Source organism: Typopeltis vanoorti, chromosome 10, assembly GCF_054136105.1.
Source record: "Typopeltis vanoorti isolate ZY-2024b chromosome 10, IOZ_Tvanoo_1.0, whole genome shotgun sequence".
Lineage (NCBI taxonomy): Eukaryota > Metazoa > Arthropoda > Arachnida > Uropygi > Thelyphonidae > Typopeltis > Typopeltis vanoorti.
This window is the reverse complement of record NC_143558.1, coordinates 13,984,883-13,999,403: the sequence shown is the minus strand read 5'-3', so window position 1 is coordinate 13,999,403 and position 14,521 is coordinate 13,984,883. Positions and strand designations below refer to the sequence as shown.

The following is a 14,521-nucleotide window of genomic DNA, read 5'->3' as shown; positions in this document are numbered from 1 at the left end:
CAACAGAACAAATGGTGATGGATATGACACTGGTCATGTGGATAAGAATTGGCTGCTGGACAGATATCACACAGGAGCAGAATCCAGGTGAAAGCAGGTAACTAGTGGTGTACTGCATGGTTCCATGCTAGGACCACCACTGTTTAATTTGTGGATAAACGAAATAGGAAATAATCTGAAAGAAATATTCAGTTGTTTGCTGATGATGCAAAATTGAGTAGAGTAATAGTTAATCAAGGTGATGTGGAGAGCTTACAGGATGATTTAAATAGGCTATCAGTATAGACAAAATGTCAGTATGAGCTTTTCAGCTTCCCATCGGTATCAGTTTAATGTAGAGAAATGTAAAGTTATGCATTTTAGGATAAATCAGTTACAAGCAGTGTACCACATAGATGGATCTATACTCCAGGAAATAGATGAAGATAAGGATTTAGGGGTAATGGTGGTAGATGGAGTTGAAGATTACAGGACATATTGCTATGCTAGCTAAGGCAGCACATAAGATTACTTGGTTATTGAAGAATATACTAACAACTGGAAATAATTGTTATTCCTCTTTGTAAGGCCTTGATACATCCACATCTAGATTACTGTGCTCAGATCTGGTTTTCTGGGTTTCTTGGGAATGAGAAAGTGATGGACTGGATTCTGAGATGAGCAACCAACATGGTGAGTGTTCCCTATGAGGATACATATGTGTGGATTGCAGAAGTTGGTTATTAGGTGTAAAAGAGGGGATATGATAGAAAATTTAAGTTCTTTAAAAGGCTTTATAGAATTGATGCAGGTGATATGTTTCATCACTTGGCTAGAGGGGACAGAACAAGAGTACAAAAATCAAGTACTAGATTTTTCACTTGGAGGTGGTGAATGAATGGAATGGGTTGCAAGAGTCAGTTGTGAGCACTTTGTCTGTTAATGAGTTCAAGGAGCAGTATGATAGATTGTGTAGATATATTAGGTCTTGTGCAACAAGTCTTTGGACTCCATGGAGGTGCCTATACAATAATAATAATAATAATCCTCATTTCCTAGATTCCACTTCACAATCCATATACCACTCTCTGGTTTCTGTCTTTCAGCCCCTCCCTAATCCATTGCCACCAGCTATATATGAGGATATGCTGAAAAGCTGTGATAATCACCATGAAGGAATCGAGGTAGAACCATGTTCTAGGTGTTTATTAGAATTTTTCATCCCCCCCCCCTTCCCCTCATATGTGTTTCTTTTTACTTCAGATGTAATAGTTTCCCATGTTATTCTGTCAAATGCCTTTGCGAAGCCAACAGCAGTATCATGGTATAGCTATTTCCCTTATGTAATAAAATGGTTATATAATTACTGATATATGTTCAATAATTTTAATGACTTAATGTCCAAATATATATATATATATATATATATATTCATTTTTTAAATTATAAATTTTAAATTTTAAACATATCCCAACCCCGAGTTAATAGTACGTTTCATATATATATATATATATATATATATATGGACAAGATATTTTGTCAATTAAAGAAACTACTGCCACACTAAAAAAAAGGCACATACCTATAAATTTGTAAATTTTGCCAAAAACTTGACTTTGCTGCTATGTATATAAGTATGGGCTCTATGTTGCTCGGCATAATTTTCTGTTTGTAGTGTTTTGAACAGTTTTCCTCTTCACACCTTGTTATAGGCATTTTACATGTCTGCTAGGCTAAATACAGATCCTCATATTCCTATGATTTCCTAACTCTTTATCTTAATAGTATTGTATCGGTGTCCAAAACCTAAGGATGAACACTATTTCTGAAGATTATAACTGCAAATTCAAACAAATCAGCTTGTGACAATTTTTATAACTCAATTTCAGACAGAAAGCAGGTACACTTTCAAATTTTTGCATTGCATGCAAAGGGATCACATGGTAACACTCAAAAGGATAAAAGGTAAAAGGCCAAAGGCCACACTAAGTGAATAGTGTTGAAAAGAAGCTCTTTTCTTGAAGAAAAAAGTTGCAAACTTGGATTTCTTGTAATGTCTCAAAGACATCATCTAGTGGATTTGAATTATGGGACAGCTTGAAGAAGGCCATTGTATTACTGATATTGTCAGAGAGTTTGAATCTCACATAGCATTGTGTCCACTCGCAGTGTTTCAAAGCAATGGAATGTGTTCCAGACATTTGTTAAGATGTTGCCCACACTCTACCATTATTATTATTATTATTATTATTCAGGCCTCCATGGAATCAAAAGATTCATCGTGGGAGGTCCTTCATAAGAAACACAAAGTCTATCAAGACTCATTGAGGTTTGGGAAACTTGAGGTTTCCCAAACCTCAAGACCTTACATTTTGCTGTATTAAACCAACATCCCCATTCATTTGCCCATCTATCTAGCTTATTCAAATCCTCCTACAGGGCTACCACATCTGCACTATTAATAATAATCCTTCCCAGCTTTGAATCATCTGCAAACATCTGAATATCCCCTTGCAATCCACTGACAATGTCATTGATATAAAGGTTAAACAATATTGGTCCCAGTACTGAACCCTGTTGGACCCCACTTGTAACCATCTGTCTCCTTGAAACTGTCCCACCATACAGAACTCTATGATATCTATCAGACAGCCAATCCTGAATCCAGTTAACCAATCTGACATCCAGACCCATGTGCTGCAACTTAAATATCAGCTTATCATGTGGCACCCTGACAAATGCTTTTGCTAAGTCTAAGAAAATGGCAGTATATTCCTTTCCCTCATCTAATGCTCTTGTAACTTTATTATAAAAGGCTAGCATATTGCTAAAACAAGAGCGCCCCCTTCACAAATCCATGTTGACCCTCATGGATACCACCACTCTCATCTGCCCAATGCTGTATGCGGTCCCTCACTACTTTCTCCAAAATCTTAATAACTACTGATTACATGCAAACTGGCCTATAATTAGACACTTCCAGTCTGCTACCATCCTTATGAAATGGCACTATCTTACCTTCCTTCCATTCCATGGGCACTTTTCCAGCAGCCAGACTTTCATTGAAAAGCCAGGTCAAAGGCACTGTCAGTTCCCTAGCACATTCTCTCAAAACTCATGGTGAAATACCATCCAGTTCCACAGCTTTACTGACATCCAGAGTACTCAGTATTTGAAACACACTCTCCTCCTGTACCTCTAAACCTTGAACCTGCCCTATACCTCTAGCATTAAAACTGACTCCTCCAGGATGAAATACTCCAGTAAAGTGTTCATTGAACAATTCTACTATGTCCTCTGCATCAGTCACTCTATTCCCATTTTTATCCCACAATATCATTCTTCCACAGTCATTTCTCCTACTACTGGCCACATATCTAAAAAATTCTCTAGGATTTTCTTTGGATCTTAGGGCTAATCTTCTCTCATATTCCAGTTTCGTCTTCTTTACCATACTGGTCACTCTTCTGGCCTGTGTCTTATACTCTTCATGCATCTTCTCTTCTCCCGTCTCCTTATATCTCTTCCATAGCCTCTTTTTCGCATGCAATTCCTGTTTAATATTGTTTGTCTTCCACTTTACTCCAAATTGTGTCCTCTTCTTCACTCGTGGTATATATACAACTTACCATTGCTGCTAACAAATGTTCTTTCACAATTTCCCATGTACTAATGATATCCCGGTCTTCCAATTCCTCCCTCCACGAAACTTCCCCAAGTTGACGTCTTAGACTATTATAATCACCTGCCTTATAATTCCACATACATTCCCGTCTCTTTGATACTCCTGCATGTCTATTCATTTTCAAAGTCAAAACCATATGGCCACTCTCTCCAGTAGTGTAAAAAATTAGTGTAAAAAATAAGTTCTAATTAGTGTAAAAAATAAATGCTAAATAAGTATTAGGGAGTATAAATAAATAAGAAACAATACAAACATTACAAGCAAAACAAAAGATTTAAGTACACTTAAGAAATAAAACTAAATACAGTAGTGAAAACTTAGCTTCGTCTTGTCTTCCACCGTTATGCAATTGATTCCCACCCCATCTTCTCAGCAACCAAATACAATACAGAATATCACGACAACAACTAACTTCCAAAAAAAAACAATCACTGAAGTACACTCGTATTCCAGAGAAACAATTTAGCACTCAGAAACGTAGAAAAATGAACTATTCACCGATTAAAAATCACTTTCTTCAGCACAGTTCAAATTCACCGCCACGTGCTATGGCACCACTTTGTGCGACACTGATGGAGCATGAAGACAGATTTTTGGTTACAATAGCAAAATGTAATTAACATGCCACAGCAGGTTAGTTTGCAAGTCAGTTACATTTCACTCTAGGTATGTAAATATCTCAACAAACTGTTGCAAGACATCTGCGACAAGTAGGCCTATACACCCAAAGCCCTAAGTCTGGATCCCTTTATCCACATCTCATTGTAGAGCACATTTCCGGTGGTGTTGTATTCATAAAAATTGGAAAAGATACCATTGGGCTGATGTACTCTTTACAAATGAGAGTCATTTTAGTCTTTCCTTCAATTCTAGATGACGCTTGACCTGGCATGAAAGTGGTACTGCTTACCATTGCGAGATTGTTTTTGAAAGTGATAGATACAGCCGTGCTGGGATCATGGTGTGGGGAAACATTATACAAAATGGATGCACCGAGCTACAAGTGCTGGCAAAAGGGACTATGACTAGTGAATGATATTGCAAGGAAGTTCTTCAATTGCATGTTCAGTTGTTCTGTGGTGCTGTAGGTGAAGAATTCATTTTTATGGGTGACAATACCACACCACATCATACATGAGCAGTGGAGATGCTTCTGGAGACCGAAGATATTAATTGAATCGAGTGGTTGACATGCTTCCTAGAGTGATCTCCAGAACTCCTAGATCTCAACCCCATAGAATATTATTATTATTATTATTATTATTATTATTATTATTATTACGTGACACCTCTAGGGAGTCCAAAGACTCATTGAGGGAGGGTACCTACTCTAGAACTCTCTGTCTCCACCACTCAGTCCACCAACTACAGTGAACTGCATCAACGGCATCTACCGCCAACCACCACCACCACCACCACCACTAGTATTTTCAGAGACACTCACAAATATCCATGCCCACGTCAGGATTCGAGCCCACAGCCTTTTAGCTGGAAAGTGGATACGCTAATCACTCGGCCAACCAGGCCAGCATACGTTTGGGATGGAATGGGGTGGCCCATTGCTGATTGAAATTCCTCTTCAGAAAACAAACAAGGCTTTATCCTTGCTCTGAAGGAGGAGTTGGCAAGTTTGCCTCAAGAACTCCTGAATCACTTTGTGCTAAGCATGATATGATGCCGTGAGAGCTGCATTGCAGTTCAGGCTGGATATATTCCATACTGAAATGTCTCTCCACATTTTCTGTAAGCACTGTACATTAATTCCTTAACTACATCCTTAGGAAATCTGTAACTATTACAAAAAACATATTGCAATTTAATTTGTGTGAAATTTATAACAAATTATTAGTATTAGTATAATATATTAGTATGTTGGCAATAAATTTATGTTCACATTTAGCTGTAGTCATGAAAATGTTTTCATACACAGGTAAAAATGTAGTTCATCCTTAGCTTTTTGCACACCAGTGTCATTGCAGAAAATTTGGGAGGATGAGTCACATATTATCTACTATATTGATATAACTCATCTGCAGGAAGTTGACTTCTCGTTCTCTCCCCCTCCTGCACTCTACTGAAAAAAAGTCATCAGTGTCAATCCTATAAAACCCTTTAACAACTTATATGCTTCCATTATATCTCCTCTCTCATGCCTATTGGGTAGTTCTTGGATCCCACGGACCTCCACCACACACACACACACAAAGCTAATCATGCCATGATTTGAATGAATTCATTGTCACTACACACCCATTCAAACCATCCACAACTCTCCACAAAACACTCATCCCTCACCCTTTTGCTCACTCCTTTCTTAAACAAACAAACAGCATCCAGGGATAGCCTCTTATTCCCTCTATTGTCACCCATCCTGTGAAAAATCTGATCCACACGAATCCAATAATAATCCCTTACCAACTCGTATGTCTTGATCATTTCTTCTCTCTCATCTTTCTATACATTAGACTCTGCAATTTGCATTCCCCCAATTTGCCTTTATACTTTACATTCCAGAGACCAGAAACTACCTAAGTCAATATCTGAACCCATTTTAATATCTCTTCATCCTTTTGAAAAACCCAGTGACCAAATCTGTGCAAATACTCCATATGGGATCTGATCAAAGCCTTATACAATAATTATAACATCCTTAATTAACTTAATTGCCAATTAAAATTCCTCTCCAGAAAACAAACAAGACTTTATCCTTGCTACATAGGAGGAGTTGGCCAGTTTGCCTCAAGAAGAACTCCTGAATCACTTGGTGCTAAGCATGTGGAATGCCCTCTATGAGAATAGATTGAAGGTCTGTGGGATCCAAGAACTACCCAATAGGCATAAGAGAGAAGATATGATGAAAGCATATGTTGTTAAAGGGTTTTATAGGATTGACACTGATGACTTTTTTTCAGTAGAGTGTAGGAGGGAGAGAACAAGAAGTCAACCCTGGAAATTGTGTGAGAGTATAGTTAACCAGGGGGAGGTGTTAGGACTAGATTTTTTTCTTTTTTTTCTTGTAGGGTGGAAAATGTGTGGAATGCACTGACAGAGGTGATTGGGAGTATTTCACCTGTGGATGAGTTTAAGGAGAGATATCAGAGATACTGTGTGAATAATGGCTGGTGTTGTCAACATAGGATCACCTGCAATGAGCCTTCTGACTTCATGGAGATACCTGTATATTAATTAATATGAGAGATTTCTTAAAAGTAAGATCACACATTTAAGAAAGTGAAAGAGAATGAAGTAAAACATGGTGGACAGATAGACCTGTTAATAACATTCAAAAAAGGACTGCCATTGTAGTGTGGCACTACTGTCGCCTCACAGCTAATTCCAGTTGCAAGATAGTGGCTACCATGCGAGTGTGGTTCAAAATAGATGTCTGTGAATTTAGTCATTTTTTGCAAATGGCAAAAAGGTGATGCCAAAGATGCAGGTGTGTTTTTGGAACAATGAATTTAAAGCAGGCTGTGGTGATATTGAAGATCGACATCGGGCAGGCAGGCATCCAGCAAGGATGCCTGCCTGCCCGATGCAACATTTCATACATTAAGGACATTGTTTTTGAAGACCAGCGAGTGAAACTGCATGAAATTACACAAGCTGTGACCTTGAGTTAAGTCCACTGTTTACAAAATTGTTCATGATGCCCTTGGCTTTCGAAATGTGTGCTTCCACTGGGTGCCCCATTGGATTTGTCTGGAGAATGTGTTGTGATATTATTATTAAACAAGACCTCATGGAGTCAAAGACGATATATTAACAAAGGAAAGGATTTTCTCACTTATGTAGTCTCAGGAGGTGAAATGTGGGTTCATCACTTTACCCTGGAGAGCAAACAAGACTCCATAACCTGGAAACATGCACATCTTCTGTGTGCAGAAAATTCAAAACTGTTCCCACTGTCCAAAAAAGTCATGACCACAGTGTTCTGGAATAGCCAAGGTATTCTGTTGGTGGACTTCTTGCTGAAGGGAGGAATAATCAATGCAGAGCTTTACTGTACAATGTTAGATAAACTGAAAGCCACCATTCAACACAAACAACCAGAGCTCCTGACAAGCTCACAACAACACTTGTAAGTAGTTGTGCTCTAATCGTTGGGAAACTGCCACATCTCCCCTTACAGCCCAGACTTAGTGCCTTCAGACTTCCGTTTGTTTGACTCCCTTCAAGAAACACCTTTCTAGATGGCATTTCACTATGGATGAGGGAGTTCATCAGGCACTACATTGGTTACCGGTAAACTGATAAACTGATCTATCATTGGGACAAGTGCATCAATAAATTTGTTGACTTTATGGAGAAGTATGCATGTTCATGTATTTCTTTGTGTATAATTTCAACTTCCTATTATTACATCTTTGAGAAAAACATTGCTTAATAATAAAAGTAAGGTAACACATGTTACCTTACTTAAGTATAAAGAGCTAATAAGCTTCATTTCGGCAATGAAAACATTACTTAAATTAAGGTGATATTAAATCCCGCATAGTTTTAAAACCGAATAAGAAACTCAAAGATCGGAAAGAATAAGAAAAGAATAAGAAACTCAAAAACATGTTACTTTACTTTATTTTTCGGAAACCCCTAGTAATAATAATTCATGACTGATCTAAATCTGTATTTAGTTCTACAGATCTGTAAAAGACATTTGAAAACTTGTTTATATTAAAATTTTGGTATTATTGAAACAGCTATAGCTAAATAATTATTATATTCTTTATTATGAAGGAGAAGCCTGTTGGTGGACCATACATCCTGCTTCCAAGCAAAGGTCTGAGGGTGAAAAAGTGCGAGTTGGAGATGACCTTATTCTTGTCAGTGTGGCAACGGAACGTTATTTGGTGAGTTTTGAAACTTTGATATTTTTAGAAAATAAAATATTTTAATTTTATTTTCTAAATGTTTATTTTAATTTTCTAGGGGTTTCCGAAAAGTAAGGTAACACGTGTTACCTTACTTTTTACTGTTTACTATTTATTAGTATTAGTTTACTGTTTATTAGTAAATGACTCAAAGTAACATAGTCTTTTAGGAATGAAATAATCTATGCTTTATCTAATCATGTTGGGGAATTTGATTTTTTTTTGTTCAAAATTTGAAGTCATTAACTTTGACTAATGCTGAGTGCACTGCAGGAAAGCACTTGTAAGACTAATGATTTCATGTCTTGTTAATTAAAATTAAATTTCATATATAAAAAAAAAAATTATTATTATTAATATTATTCAGGCCTCCATGGAGTCCAAAAGACTCATCAAGGGAGGTCCTTCCTAAGACATAAAGTCTGTCAAGACTCATCGAGGGGAGGTCCCCCTTAAGAAACACAAAGTCTATCATACCACTCCTTAAAGTCATTGACCGTTCTCGCTCTCACCATTCCATCAGGCAATGCATTCCATGGTTCAACCACCCTCCATGCAAAGAAACCACTCCTCACCCTCTCGCTCACAGTTTCCTTTCGTAACTTCCAGGGATGGCCTCTTCTCATCACTCCTTCCTGCTGTTCAACCTAGCGTAAGAACTCCCCAGTGTCAACTCTGTAACCACCTCTCAACAGTTTAAAAGTCTCAATCATATCACCTCTCCTTCTTCTATCCACCAAACTCTGCAGTCCACATTCCCTCAGCCGATCCTCATAACTATCCTTGTACAGTCCTGAAATCATCTTTGTCATCTGTCTTTGTATCCTTTCCACAGTTAATTTATCCCCTTCAAATCCTGGGGACCAAATCTGAAAATAATAGTCTAAGTGTGTTCTGATCAGAGATTTATACAACGGAATGATAACCCTTTTATCTCTGCAGGTCAGTGTCCTTCTCATAATTGTAGCAATCATCTGTGTTACCTTCACCACCTTTGCAATATGTCCCCTAAATTTCAGGTTTCTATCAATCATCAACCCCAGATCGCTTGTCTCCCCTACTTCCTTCAGTATAACTCCTCCCATAGAGTATGTAGTGTCCCATCGATGTTTCCCAAACCTCAAGACCTTACATTTTGCTGTATTAAACTGACATCCCCATTCATTTGCCCATCTATCTAGCTTATTCAAATCCTCTTGCAGAGCTACCACATCTGCACTATTACTAATAATCCTTCCCAGCTTCACATCATCCGCAAACAACTGAATATCCCCTTGCAATCCACTGGCAATGTCATTGATATAAAGGTTAAACAATATAGGTCCTAGTACTGAGCCATGTGGGACCCTGCTTGTAACCCTCTCCCTCCTTGATACTGCTCCACCATACATAACTCTCTGATACCTATCAGACAGCCAATCCTGAATCCACATGACCAATCTGACATTCAGATCCATGTGCTGCAACTTAAATATCAGCTTATCATGTGGCACCCTGTCGAATGCCTTCGCTAAGTCTAAGAAAATTGCAGTATATGCCTTTCCCTCATCTAATGTTCTTGTAACTTTATTATAAAAGGCTAGCATATTGATAAAACAAGAGCGCCCGTTCGCAAATCCATGTTGACTCTCACAGATAACGTTACCCTCATCTGCCCAATGCTGTATACAGTCCCTCACTACTTTCTCCAAGATCTTAACAACTACTGATGACACACAGACTGGCCTATAATTAGACACTTCCAGTCTGTTACCACCCTTATGCAATGGCACTATCTTACTTTCCTTCCATTCCCTGGGCACCTTTCCCGCAGCCAGACTTTCATTGAAAAGACTTTCCAGGTCAAAAGCACTGTCAGTTCCCTAGCACATTCTCTCAAAACTTGTGATGAAATACCATCCAGTCCCAAAGCTTTACTGACATCCAGAGTACACTCTCCTCCTGTACCTCTAAACCTCAAACCAGCCCTATCCCTCTAGCATTAAAACTGACTCCTCCAGGATGAAATACTCCAATAAAGTGTTCATTGAACAATTCCACTATGTCCTCTGCATCAGTCACTCTATTCCCATTTTTATCCCACAATATCATTCTTCCACAGTCATTTCTTCATAATTGAAGAAAGAGCCTAAAGCAGGACTTCTCAATTGAATTAAGCAAAGGGTCACTAATCCCTGCTGGGCCAGTCATCTATCAGTTGGTGGAGTGACATTTTCAGATAAAAATTACAAATTAATAAAAAGAAAATAAATTAAAATTAAAATTACACTTTCATATAAAAATTAATTAAATAATAAAAAATAAAAGAGTAAAATAATAAAAAAGGTATGTTTACACATTTATATTCAATTGTAAATGAAAGGGCTTTTGATAGATTACCAGCAAGGGGTTGCTACCCATTTAACAGCCAACACAATAACATGATATGTCATAAGCAATTGAAGAAGTTACTGTTTTCTGAACAAGTCGAAGTAATTGGGCAGGGAAACTAAAATTGAAAAGGTTGAGTGTAAGAGAGAGAAACTTATGCAGTGAATGTATATTTGTCGATCCTATTTCGCAGGATAAATTGAAGAATAGAGTGGATAAAAATCGGCATGGGACTACTGAAATTAGTAGCATTTATATCAGTTGTAGAAAGTATTTTTAACTTGGGTATAGTTATGTTAAAGATACCAAGCAATTTTAAACCTGGTTTTACTCCATTTTTTCCAAGTAAGCAAACAGACAAAATGTCAAGTTTGCGCCTGCAATTTATGCAAGACTAGCCGATCCCACAGGTAGTGCAAGACCAAGGCAACTCGTGGTAAAACCACAATGAGGCAGGTGACCAGTGGTATGCCTCAGGGCTCTGTGCTTGGGCCATTATTGCTTAATTTGTACATAAATGATATTGGAAATGGCTTGAAGGGAGATATCCATTTGTTTGCTGATAATGCAAAGTTGGGTAGCACAATAAAAAATCAAGCTGGCGTTGAGAGTTTGCAGGATGATTTAAATAAGCAGGCACCATGGGCAAAAGGTAATGGATGTCAGTTCAATATGGAAAAGTGTCAAGTTATGCATTTTGGGATTAAGAGATTACCAGCTGTGTACTACATTGATGGAACGGTACTCCAAGAGATTGATGAGGCTAGGGACTTGGGGGTGTTGGTGGATAGGGAGATTAAGTTCAGAGGACACATTGCTAAGGTGTCCAAGATTGCACATAGGATTACTTGGTTATTGAAGAGCACACTAACATCCAGAGATAAAGAGATTATTATTCCTCTTTATAAGGCTTTGATACTTCCACATTTGTATTACTGTGCTCAAGTCTGGTCACCTGGATTCCTTGGAGATGAGGAGGTTGTGGAGAGGGTTCAGATTAGAGTTACTAAGTTGGTGAGTGATGTAAAAAATGCTCCCTACATTGATAGATTGAGAGCTTGTGGATTGCAGAGGTTGGTTGATAAGCAGAGAAGATGAGATATGATGTAAACATTTAAATTACTAAAAGGTTTTTATAAGATTGATGCAGGGGAAATATTTCAGCTGTGTGATAGTGATGGAAGAACAAGTGATCATTCCTGGAAATTAAGTAAAAGTGTGGTTAACAAGGTTGTGAGAACTAGATTTTTCTCCTGGAGGGTGGTGAATGAGTGGAATGCATTGCCAGACCATTGTGAGTTCTTCGTCTGTAAATTAATTCAAGAAGAGGTATGATAAATATTGTTTTGATAGTTTGGGTCTCCCTTGATGAGTCTACTGACTCCATGGAGATACCCATAATAATAATAATTATGATACATGATTCGAGTGAAACATGTTATAAAGATTTAAAAAAAAAAGATGCAATTCATTTTATTTCATTTATATGAACAATTAATGTTAAAAAGATCTACCATATAAATGACACTTGGTCTAAACAAACCCCCCCCCAGGTCAAAACAACCTCAATTTCAGTCCAGAGTAGGACTAAAACCCCTTAAATTTTGAAATTTTTATTCTCATTAATATTCATAGTATATGAACTCTTCTGGGACATTTAAAATATTAAATGATGACATAAATTCATTATGTCATCAGACTGCATTGAGGATGGAATTATACTCTGCTGGGATCTCATTAAGATGTAGGATCTCCTTTTGCTGTGATGACTCCAGGCAATCATTTGGGGTATACTTTCCACAAGAATATGATAGATTAATGGGAATTTTGGATATTCTTCCTGTAGGCATGTAAGGAGGTCCTGGACTGTTGTGAGGCAGACATCCCTTGACCTCACTTGATGCTCCAGTTCATCCTGCAGATATTCAACAAGGTTGAGATCAGCACTTTGTGGAGGCCAGCCAAGTGTAGTGACATTCATGTCTGCAAACCATGCAGTTACAGCAGCAGCCTTATGACACAGTGCATTGTCTTGCTGAAAAAGACAGTGGTCAGTTCCATAGAAATATTACAAAGTAGGATGCGTTGCATTGTCCAGAATACCTTTTTTGGCATGCAATGTTCATTATGCCACAAAAAAGAAGTCTGAAGGCAAACCAGGAAAAACAGGACCATACCATAACACTACTACCTTCAAATTTCAGGTGGTGGTATGATGGTATCTCAAATGACACAAATTCAGGAATTCTAAAAGAAATTTTCCACTTTTTGAAAGAGTTTCCATAGTGTTGAAGAACAGTTGGAATTTTTACTGAATTAGAAAATATCTATATTGGCAGTTTTGTCGATATCAGCTTTAAGGCAGTGACTTTCATCAAGATAGGGAGGTGCTACTTCTATTATTAATATCAATAATTACTACAGCTTAGCTGTACTCAGCATGTGAAAAATTTGAAATAACCTGTATGAAAACTTATTCATATTAAAATTGCACTGATTATTATTAAACTTGGTGCAGTTTTAATATAAATTCATTTTGTACTAATTTTTCTACAGTTTTCACACTCTTCAGCTAATATTTGGCAGGACAGCCACTTCCACCCTGCCATTGTTGTTGGTTTGAAATGCCATTGTTGTTGGTCCATTTGAGAAGCCCCAGCATAAAGCCCTTGTTTTCATTTTAGCAAAATAAATTGTAGAAATAAATGCTATTAGAAATCCATTTTTATTTTGCAACTCTGCATGGTTAGCCTAGTGGCTATGTGCTTCGCAAGCATATGCCTGGGGAAGGAGTGTCCTAGGTTCGATTCCTTTTGGAGACGTTAGGAGCTTAAGGATCTTCCTCAGCCATAGTCATGTTAGCCGGTCTTGGGCATGGACAGTAGGGCTTTTCACCCAGTTTATTCTGGGGTTTTTCATCTCACAAACAGGCAAACCGGACCCATGAACACACAGGATACAGCCATAGGACATAGCATGGCAAGGAAGGCAATGGGAAACCACCTTGCTCACAGTCACTTCCCTAGTATGGTAGCATAGCTAACCTTACCATCTGTTAGGATGAAAGGAAATCATTCCATTCCATTTTGCAACTGAAGAATATGTTGTGTGCACTGCAGGAAGGTGCCAGATGTTAGGGTAATGAATTTATGTTCATTAAAGTTAAATTTCATAGTTGAAGAAAGAGCCTAAAGACTTCAATTTGGCATCATAAATTAGAGAAATAAAGGTTATTAAAAATTAATTTTTATTTCAAGGTCAAATAATTGAATTTGAAACTTTTAAGGTTCCAAATTTTACCCAAGAGTTGTTGCCTAGTATTGCACTGCTTTTGAAAAACATGAATCATTGTCCTGCAGCTGTTATGTTTGCCTTTTATTATTGATTTTGATCAAGGTTTTACTGACTTTACAGTTGTTTTCTTATCAGGGACCTATTATAGGAGAAAAATCCTCATTTTCAAAAGCACTAATAAAAGGTGAACATATAGGTTTCCAAACAGAGTTCGTCTTTTAAATGGTGCAATACTTAGGCAACTCTAATGCTGAAGGTTGTATTCTCATGAGCCCCTTGAGTCAATTTTAAACCTTTTAAGTTTCAAAAATGCATAGTGTAG

At 37.6% G+C, this 14,521-nt stretch overlaps 1 protein-coding gene across 3 annotated transcripts in view; it reads left to right on the top strand.

Annotated features, from left to right (window-relative positions):
• Positions 1–14,521, top strand: part of RyR (Ryanodine receptor) — a 1,703,288-nt gene that overhangs the window by 160,058 nt on the left and 1,528,709 nt on the right. For all 3 annotated transcript variants that reach the window (XM_090399345.1, XM_090399347.1, XM_090399344.1), the window contains exon 6: positions 8,402–8,514. In XM_090399345.1, the coding sequence (XP_090255471.1) occupies positions 8,402–8,514 (113 nt within the window). The remainder of the gene's footprint in view (positions 1–8,401; positions 8,515–14,521) is intronic.